Genomic DNA, 11,411 nt, shown 5'->3' with positions numbered 1-11,411 from the left:
GTCATACATACTGAAACATTTATTCACAAAACTAAGGAAAAATCTCAGACATAACAACCATACTAAAACATCTTAGCTTATAAAATACATGACTAGCTTTCATACAATTTGTGTACATTATATTCATATTGCTATTTCAGTTAGAGTCTGTATTTTTCATTGGTGTAAAAAAAACACTGGATTTATCACGAGAGAAATTAACATAGGGTTTGAAACAATGTTACGGCAACATTTGACATATTAACTTTTACACTTATACAAAGAACATCAAATTTATTATTCGTTTGTCACTTACAATCAGTGTTCAATCTCAAATCTAACAGATTTTGAACTCAAAGCTTGACTGAAAATCAAAGATTAGATAAATATTTGTCTAACTTAACAAGACAAATGAATATTTAAGAAAGTTACTAAAACATATAGAAGACAGGGTCTTATATATTTCTAGACGTACTTGAAAATAAATATACACCAACAGTGTTAACATAGTTGGTCTCACTGACGAAGATATATAAAACTTAAAAAATCAGACAATAATTAATGCTGATGTTTACTGTAAATAGCTTTCTCATTATCAAGATGTGATGTTCCTGAAAAGGACCTTTAAATTTCATGTATTTAAACAAAATGATTTTCTTCAGAAGAAGAATATCTTTGTCTTCACTATTTTCAGAACGAATCCTCATTTGGAATATATCATGTCTATTTTGTATAATACCCTTGGCCCAGTGAAGTACAAATTGGGAAATATCTAAATGATCAGTCAAATGGCTGCATAAATATAACATCTCCATAAACGAAACAAATAGTAAACTCACCATAATTATTTGTATGGAGATGGTGATCACACGATTGTACATTTTGATTTAAGAGACACAGTCTTATGTTCATCTAGACGTACTTGAAAATTCATATACATCAACAGAGTTAACAAAATTGGTCTCACCAAGGAAGATATATAAATCTTAAAAGACACAAATTTATGTCAGAGAATCACCAATATGGTTAAATTTACCTCTAGAGACCGTTGTTTAAAGACCATGCTTATTACAATTAAGTTAGTGTTATTCATACTGTATAACACGAAAATATGTTTCCTTTTCAGGATGAAATATATGTTAGTTATAGGAATGAAAAACGTCAGGAAATGCAAAAAGTATGATTAGATATAGAGGCGACATCAGTATGTTAACTATTGTAGTAGCATTATCTAGCTCGAGAACCAGCAAAAAGTATGTCATGCATGTTAAACATAGAAGCAAAAACTTTTGAACTAACGAATTGGTGAAGTGTTTCATAGATAAAGCAATGGATAATTGTAAAATTATGTAAAGGAAATTATTGGCTTTAATATTTGTCTCGATAAAATGATGGACAATATATGAGATGAAAATTGACATGTGTAACAGTGTTATAATACTTGTTTCGTTAAATTAATAGCTTTACTTGTATTTTTTTATAAAATAATTAAATCTAGTCATTGATGACATAATCACATGTTGAGACATGCTAGGATGAGTTCATCATCTCAATGTCTGTTAGTGACTTAGACTTATGGATCTTTTAGTGAGGAATTTCTGCAAATAGGTTTCTAAATAACTTAGGTGCGCATGTTATCATTCTCAGAATTTCTGTGGAATGTTATTTGTGAAGTTAGGTCTACAAGTGAATATAGCGGGTACCAAATGTTAAAGAAAAAATAAACTACTTCATTATCATTTCACTAACTAAATATGTCATTATTTTTCCAAAATAATACAAAAGAACCCGCCCAACCGTCAGAAGTATGATCATTTTGGTGAAAATAAAATTGAGCTTTGACTGAACTTCAACTTCAAGATGACGACAACACGAGTAAGTAGGGAAATCAAAACTATTCTGAAGATGATGAAACTGTGAAAATAGAAAGAAGAAAGCGAAATAATAATAAAAAACAAGAAAAGATTTACAGAAAATTAAAAGAAGACCAAGGAGAAATTGATAGAAAATTAAGAGATCAATAGATACGAGATGGGTACTTAAGATAAGAGTTGAAAGAAAGATACACAATATTTCAAGAAGAACTAAAAACAAAGATAAATCTGATTGAAGACAGGAATGAAGAAGCTTTGGAGATGTACAAAGGGATTAAAAATATATTTGAAGACGTACAAAAAATACATATATAATGCGGAGAAAGATTATAACAGCAAGACCGGGTAGGTTGAAGAGAGCATTAATTATTGAATAAAACACATAGAAAATAATTGACAAATTCAAATATCTCACCAGCTACACAATTCACCTGTCAATTCTAACCTAAAATACCATTTACTATTAAATAGGGAAACCTATTTGGTCTATGCCTGTGACAACTAGCACTGTGCCATTTGTAACTGTAGGTCCTTCCTGGACTATTACAACCATGACAATACTAAATCAAGTTCCACAATTTAGCTGATGAGTTTAATTACATTATCCAGTCAAGAAACTAATAACCTATAATGGATATGTACCATTGGCAAAATATCAGGCTCATTTCGATATCGTTTCTAGAATGACTGGGTGGAATAGTGCAGAACAAGCTATTCATCTTGTTGCCTATTAAAAAGGACCAGCTTTAATGATACCAAGCCATCTTCCAGCTGAGAGTCTTAACAACTATTGAAGATTGGTAGCTGCCTTATCCAACAAATTTCGAGTGATACACTAGAAGGAAGTATCCAAAGCAAAGTTCTAGAGCAGGATATGGAGGAAAGAAGATAAGTTAGCCAAAGTCGCGTAAAATTTACAAAGGCTTGCCCTTTTATCTTACTCAGATGCTTTACGTAAAACTATGGTTATCTTGGCAGGTGACTAATTTATAGATGCCATAATAGATGAGTATATGAGAATTATGCTGAAGTAGAATATATATGTGCATCTTTAAAGGGAGCTCTCTAGTTGGCAATAGAACTTGAGTCCATTAATGTCGCAAATAAACAATTAAAGACACCATCTAGAAAGTTATTGGATCATTAGACCAAGTAATATTGAAACATCAACGTTATTGATGATAATTTAGTAGAACCAAAAGTATTAGTTAGATATCTAGTTACACAGAATGGAGGAAATAAACCACAAGACAATAGATGTTTCAACTGTAACTTGAAAGGAAATATTGCCCAGAAATGCAGATAAAAGCACCTGGGTATTAAAAATCTCCTCTATAAAGATGTTAATAAGAAGAAACTGCAACAGAGGCTTTGAGGAACCCATAGCTGTTAATACCCAAAGGGGACAATATCCTAGGGAAATTTTCAGTGTTTTACGATGTGTGTATCATTGAAATCAAGGATTAGTGGACATTAGGAACTGTCTTAATGCAGAGACATAGCTGTGAGGTTAGGCTAGCTTCAAACAGCTTTAGAGTTTATGAATAGGAAATCCATTTACACTGTATGATAATTACTACATCAGAGGTTGAATTTTCAGTGACAATAAGTAGGGCAGTCATTGTACCACCAAGAAGTGAAATACTCGAATCAGAAATTATTAGAAATAAATGTGCATCTAGTTACTGGTCTATAATAGAACCAAACATTACATTGTGTCATGATCTGAATATTATAAATTTCATCATTAAGGCCATGAGCATAACAATCTATAAAATTTTACTCAAGTCTGAATTGAGATTTTGCAAGATTTGTAGCTATACAGGTAGTACTTCCTTATCAGAGAACATCGGAAGTAGTCACCTCTGAGGCAAGATGTAGGAAGTCTGATGTCAAACCCTCACATAAGGACAGTTTACCTGCTCGCTTACAAAAGCTGTATGACTGGAACTGTGTAGGTCTTACAGTGGATTAATGTTATATATTACATGACTTGCTCATGGAATACCAAGGTACATCCTCCAGCGTAATTATGACTTAGGCCAAATAAATATCTCATATGATTGATACAGCAGTTATAGAGGTGATTCCCGCTGAGACTTTCAAAGGAATAGAATCCATGAAGGAACAAGGAGTACTAGAAAAATGTACTAGTCCATGGACATCATCTATTATGCTTATGATGAAGAAGAAGGATGGATCTACAAAGACCTGTGTGGAGTATGGTAAGTTGAATGAAGCCACAAAAGAGAATTCTTACCACTGCCAAGGATTGACTCTACTTTGGATACTCTATTTGAATCAAAGAGGTTTTCAACATGGATCTTGAGAATGAATTTTGGCATGTGGAACTCGATGAAGCAGTAGAGAGACGACATCCTTTACTGCAACAAATGGGTTATGCCAGTTTGTTGCATTGCCATTTGGATTATTTAATACACCTATTACATTTTAATGACTAGTGGATTGTTCTCTCTCTGCAATATCCTGAAATGTCGTACTCATATCTTTGCATGACATAATCACATTTAAGAGGTAATTTGATTATATATGTAATGGGTTAGAGAAAGTTCTGGACTGGTTGAGAAAGGAAAGAGAACTTTAAGCAGAATTCCATCAACAGGTGAGTCTCTTGGAACACATAGTCAGCGGAGATGGAGTATCTACAGATCCATCTTAGATTGAATCTTTTCAGAATTATCAAACGCCAAAGATTTTATGTTAAATAAGAGAATTACTGTTACTTGTCTCGTATACTATCATCATTTTGGAAAATAATTTTCAGACATAACTCATCCTCTGCACAAATTACTGGAAAAACCAAATACATTTTGCTGGACTACTGATTATGAACAAACATTTAACAAAAGGAAAGAAAGAAATGATCACTGTTTCTTTATTAGCATACCCGACTCGTGAAGATCCACTTATATTAGATACAGATGGCAATGGTTTTACAGTAGAAGCAGTGTTATCAGAAATGTAACATGTAAAATAGCATGCGATTCTCAGCTACAACAAGGCAATGAATGCTGTAGGAAGGAGGTTTTGTATAACTTGTAAAGAGCTACTAAGTGTTATTCAAGCCCTAAATCACTTCCATCGTTATATATATGTGGATACTTTGGACAGAACATGTGGATGGCGAATTTTAGCAATCCAGATGGCCAGATAGGAAAATAGCCCCAGAAAATTTAGGAGTACATTTTGCATCACTCTGGAAAGAACCATGGAACTGCTGATGGATTATCCCAAAAAGCATGTGTTAATGAAGAATGTGAACAGTGTAAAGTGAGGGAAGCATGAGACAACCAGTTTTACTGGGATAATGTAAAAATACTTAAATAAGGTAATGGAAAAAGACGAACTAAATATAAGAGAATCCTTAGAAATTGCCCCCCCCCAGTGGCACAGCGGTATGTCTGCAGACTCATAACGCTAGAAACCGGGTTTCGATACCCGTGGTGGGCAGAGCACAGATAGCCCATTGTGTAGCTTTATGCATAGATTCAAACAAACAAACAACCAAACCATAGAAATTATTAAAAACCAAAGAAATGAATATAAATAGAGATTTAGGCCCAGGAGCTATGGAAGTAAGCTTTTGGAAATAGTTGTTGTAAATGGCGCCACTGTAAAAACATGCTAATGATACACGGACATAGGTTTATAAGAAACTTCATGCGTACTTCGTGGTTTATTCTCCTGAAGATGATGGAATTATTTCTATCGAAACATGTAGAGTTTTAAAGTTTTTTTAACTTATATTTTTCAAACTTTACAAATCAATTATTATGCAAGTAAAAATGTTGAAGTTTCGTTTTATGAATTTTATTTATAATACTGAATTCCATTGAGGTGACATAGAATGGCTGTACAAATCCCGCCACAAGAAAAGATGAACTCCAAAGTTAAGCAATTGCTGGGAAGAGCCATATGTTGTACTGAAAATAATCAATTTTGTGGTTTACAGAATCTAAAAGGATAGGTGGTCCAATCTAAAAAGTCTACACTGTCTTTTAAAATACTTTGGTGAGAGAGCAGTGAGCTGGGTAACTTCAGATAAGAATTTCTCAACTTGATAAAGAGCTATCCTTCATAATCCTCTGGAATGACTTCAATCAGAGCCCTGGAATCTTCAGCAGGTTGACCTTCCACTAAAAACTTGTTCTTTGAAGTTACCCTACTCACCACTCTGCCACTGGAAACCAGTCTTATCATAATTAACATCATAACGATTTAATCACTAATTTAAGACTATCCTGAGTAAAATCGTATGCGACATCTCTAATTTTTCAGATCCATGACAATTCTACCAATTATCACACTTTTAAGACATACCACAGTGTTTGGTTCCACTACACCCCTGCCACTATTGGTATGAGTATTTCACTTCTTGGTGGCACAATGAACACCTTCTCTATTGTCACTGACAGTTCAACTTAGTATAGTAATCGTCATGTAGTACATAGGGTCACGTACTGTGAAACTATTTGAAACTAGTCTAACTTCGTATTCATGTCTCCACATGAAGTCAGTTCCCAAATTCATTTTTCTTCGACGTCAATTATTTACACATCATGAAGTATAGAAAATATTTTTACAGTAAGGGTATCTTTAACCTTTCTTTTACTGGAATTTTACGTCCACCAGCTGTTCACATAAGTCTATATTTTTCTTCATCTCAGGAGGCAAGTTCACCTTTCATTAACAAATCAAGTAGAACAGTTGTAGCTGTGGGATCAGTGTTGATCAATATAATGCAAGGTTTTCTATCAATAAACCCTGGATTAAAAGAAGGGACTTCTTATCTCATTTGTGGTAGAATGGAGCATTTCCAGCTGAACATCTATACATCTGGCCAGTTCCTATATTTTTCATGTCTGGTTAGCTCTGGTTCTAAGACACATCCTCAAGGTGTTGTCTCCATGGTTTAATAACAGCTGTTGATTCCTTACAGTCTCAGCTGCAATAGCCATTGCAGTTCCTTTATTTCCTTTAAAATGAGTTTCTTGTCTGTACAGACTTTAATATACAGTTCCTTGTGACACGGTGTTTTAAGTTACAATTAAAATATATATTTTTGTGGTATACTTCCTACATTCTGTGTAGCTACCTTTATTATTAATGCTTTTAACTTTATATACTATCATTGGTGGAGTTGATGTTTCAATACTACAGGATATAATGATCTCCTAGCTTCTAGATGGTGTCTTTAGTATTTTAAACGTGACTTTAATGTATTCAAATTTCATCGCTAAATGGAGAGCTTCCTTTAAAAGATCAACAACCTTGGTCAATAAATACTCCATCATTCCTACATTGAACTGTCCCCCCATGGGACAGCGCTAAAATCCGGGGTTAGATTACTCGCAGTGTACACAGCAGATAGCCCTAAGGGGAGTTGCTCTAAAACAAACAAACAAATTGAACTAACTGCCCTTCATTATTAATTACTCGTACTTATAACTAATGTAGATATTAATCGAAATTTTTCGATTAATGTATTATCATCAGGATTAGCAGCTCCTTCTAGCAAACATCTAAATTAAAACATAGCTTACAAAAGTGTCTGTAATAGATACTTTAAAATACACTAATACCCAAATCGATAGGTTTAAATAGACGTCTTCCAGAGTGTCCTCTGTATGTTTAGGAAAACACATTTTTAATAATTATCATATGACTAAATTGTTTACAAAGATTCAGTTTCTAAAAAAATATGAGTTGTATAAATATAAATAAATGATACTTTTTGAGTGGTCAGTGCATAGTTTTAACACTATTTATTTGTTTCTTTAACAACAATAGCTTGTGCTTCCACATCTTCAATATGATTAGATGTTGCTTAACTTACAATATTGCCTTCAATAGGTTGATGTATACGATGAAAAAACTATTATCAGTAATTTGTAAGTCTTCTGGAGTGGAGGATTTATTAGTTTTACTAAAGAAAATCACAAAATTTAAAATATTATAATGTGGTGCGTGTTTTTATTTTTGTAGGGTGGAATGTACGTGTTTCAACTATTTGAATACTATGCTGCTAGTGGGTTTTCCTTACTTTTCCTCATATTCTTTGAAGTCGTCTCCATTTCGTGGTCATATGGTAAGTTGTTTTAGAATTCAAGGAAGACTTTTGGCTACAAACTTTTAGATTGTGATATGTAAGAAATATTATCTTGAACCTGAAATATATGGTGTAGCTACTCCTACTTAAACGTTAATTCTTTCAGAGAGAATTATCAAGTGCGTGTTATAAAAATTCATTTTAAGTACAAATTTTTCTCGATGATTGCTCAATATTAATCTTACGATAAAAATGGTCCATAATGTGCGTGTGTGTTAACATCCGTCATTCAGATTTGGCTAGTATGTACATTGTCATTTTGTTTTATGATTTTGTCAGAAAAGGGAGAATATAAAAAGTCCCTGAAACATGCATGACACATTTTCACTTTTCATAGACTTTTGGCCTGCATCACCCAGAGTTGTCCGATGATGTACACGGGCTACTTTGTTTTAGGATATTAAAGAAAGAGATAACACCCCTTAAATTAGAGTACATTACCACTTTTTTAAATAGGTTTTTGACTTTGCTTTTAAAAATACAAGTAAATAATCACTTAAATGACTCAATTAATACCTTCCAGAAAACGGTGTATCCAATTAGCATCAAATGAGGTCATTACAGATTTAACTGCAAGAGAAAGAAGGAAGGGAAACATTATTTAACATTGTCCTTGTTGTAATGATATATGTATGTATGCTGAAGTTGAGTAAAATATTTTTATAAAATCTGTCGGAAAATGAATTGTATAGATGCATATGTGATTATGACATCGAAAACATGAGCCATAGTGTCAGATGAAAATAAAGTAATCATAGGGTAGTATTTCAAAATGGTCAGCAAAAACTTATTTGAGGGAAAAAACCTAAGATTCCTCGTTATTAAAATAGTGTGTGTCTTACAGGTGTAAATCGATTCTACGACAACTTGAAACACATGATTGGCTATTATCCATGTATGTGGTGGAAGCTGTGCTGGTTCATCTTCACCCCTCTCATCTGTGCAGTAAGTATGAGAAGTGTGCTATCGATAACAATATTTCAGTTTCAACAATTTGTTTTATGTTTTCAAACTACTCACGTGGCTTTGCTTTTCTATGTAGGGGCAGTTTGTTAATCACAGTATTTAATATTTATTACGTTAGACATGGATATCTCCACGTGATTAAGTATAAAATAAGCGATATAGATAAACAACTTCGTTAGGAAATTAGTATAAAACAGCATCATTTTTTGTGTAGGAAAAAAAGGCAATATTTAGCCTAGATGCAATCCTAGAAGGCTTTTAGCATGGCCTGGCAGTTAGAGCGGATTCGAATACCATCGCCAAACATGCTTGCCCTTTCAGCTATGGGAGCGTTATAACGTGACACTCAATCACATTATTTGATTAGAGTAACTCAAAAGTTGAGGGTGGGTGGTATTGACTAGTTGCTTTACTTCTAGTCTATCACTTCTAAATTAGGGAAGGTTAGCACTGGTAGCCCTCGAGTAGCTTTACACAAAATTCAACAGAAAATCATTCCTAACACGTAGTCCCAAGGATTGGTTATGAAGATTGTGAAGAAGCCATTGTGATTTTTTATGGCTAAAGTTCTTTCATTCTTCATCAAGGTGCATCACCTGTTATGGGAGAGGATATGCATAAATCTGACCACCCACTGTGTGAAGCAGAGAACTTGTTGGAAATAAATCCAATATTTAGCTGTAGAAGAAATTCACTTTGCTTTAAAAAATGCAACAACCAATTACTCTTTTGTTCACAAATAGGGTGCCCTACCAATTATAGTCCTGGACCTTTATATGGTCATAGTAATTGTTCTCTAAACCAGCGGTGGCTCCATGAACGAACAGATCCATAGTGGGATCCACGACCACAAGTGTAAGGTGTAGATCCCTGGAATTATGCCACCAGTGGAAGCCAGGCAAAAGGAGAGAACCCATGACCCATCTACCCAGATGCAGAAATTGTTTGGGAGGGAAACACCGAAGGAATAGATTAACCAGATTGATTTGACTCTTAAGAGTTTGGATTGGCCGTATTCTATATAGATGTATCAAAGAGATACTTACTGACAACCAGTAGTGATTAAGTATTAATAATTGTCATGGGAGGAACTTTGAGAGCATGAAACAGTTTTTAGTTCATTCACAGGAAATATCACCACCATAGCCTGAACCCAAAAAAATGCAATACGTCATTTCATAAAATAATAAAACAAGGAATTCTCAGTTCCCAAACCCAAACCATAAGAGTTTGCCAGATAATAAAAAAAAGAAGATCTGATATGTTTTCCCCCAGAAATAGAAAGAGACTGATTTGTATTAGATGTAATGAAAATCTGGCCAAGCGTCGGAATGGATTCACTTTGTATTTAATGGCTTAGCGAATAACTGATGAGACGAAATTATCGCGGATTTACACAAATTCTTCAACTTTCTGGAAATAAGGGCCATACATACAGTTTAATTTTCGCCAAACTGGAAAAATACCGTTATCTAGGCCAGTTTTTTGATAAGTTGCTGCAGTTTGTAAAATGAAAATTCCATGATAATCCTTGAACTACGCTCATTAATATGTACATCAGTAAGTAAATCGTTAAAGGTACAACAATGTCGCCCTTTACATATAATACAAAGCTATCTTTTAGACACACGAGAGAGTATGTAAGGTTCCATATAATGAGAGAGTTAATGATGTGTGTCATGTTTTGAACCACTGAAATTGCTTTAACACATTTTGTCTGTGTGTTTTTGACACACTTTTTGCATTCGTTCATGGTTTATTACTACAACTAAGAGGATAACCAGTTTGTCAATGTACAATTATCTACAGCTCTCACAGGTTACCCAGTAAGTAAATTGTTGTGGCATGCAAGTGAAGAATGGTGGGATTATCAAAGTATTTTGGACTCCTACATATGTTTAGTGCTATAAACGTGTCAGCATGTTCGGTTTATCACAGCGTTGGGTATCGGGTATATTGTCAGTGTGGATTTCAGATTTTAATATGCTGTGTATGAAAACATTATTGGTTCTAGCCTTTAGCGTTAGCAAAAGTAGATAGTAAAGACAAGTTTGTGATAGGATCATCAGGAAGTGACGTGTAACTCTCCGTAACTAAATTCGTAACCCAGCATGGTATGCTAAACTTAAGGTGGTTGTTTCTTGGATTAACTCCAAATTGGTGAATAACGAGTGGTTAGTTTTGAGGCGTTATCGATAATTATAGATGTGGTCAAATATTTATCGTTATTTTTGCCTTGTTATCAAAAACACCATCCTTGCTTCATAGTTTGCAAATTTTCAGGAATTATAAACATTTTAGACTTTTTTTTGACAAAGTTACATTACAGGGATTTGTTTTGTTTTTGGATTTTGCGCAAAGCTACACGAGGGCTATCTCTGCTAGCCGTCCCTAATTTAGTAGTGTAAGACTAGAGAGAACGCAGCTAGTTATCACCACCCACCGCCAACTCTTGGGCTACT

General features: G+C 34.0%; 1 protein-coding gene across 4 annotated transcripts in view; it reads left to right on the top strand.

The window, feature by feature from the left end:
• The window catches only part of LOC106460094 (sodium- and chloride-dependent GABA transporter 1-like), a 64,997-nt gene that overhangs the window by 45,439 nt on the left and 8,147 nt on the right, over positions 1-11,411 (top strand). For all 4 annotated transcript variants that reach the window (XM_022386714.1, XM_022386716.1, XM_013919776.2 and 1 more), the window contains 2 exons: positions 7,860-7,962; positions 8,828-8,928. In XM_022386714.1, coding sequence (XP_022242422.1) covers positions 7,860-7,962; positions 8,828-8,928 — 204 coding nt within the window. The remainder of the gene's footprint in view (positions 1-7,859; positions 7,963-8,827; positions 8,929-11,411) is intronic.

The sequence above is a fragment of the Limulus polyphemus genome, unplaced genomic scaffold, assembly GCF_000517525.1.
Source record: "Limulus polyphemus unplaced genomic scaffold, Limulus_polyphemus-2.1.2 Scaffold707, whole genome shotgun sequence".
In the NCBI taxonomy this organism is placed as follows: Eukaryota; Metazoa; Arthropoda; class Merostomata; order Xiphosura; family Limulidae; genus Limulus; species Limulus polyphemus.
This window is presented reverse-complemented; position numbering and strand designations above follow the sequence as displayed.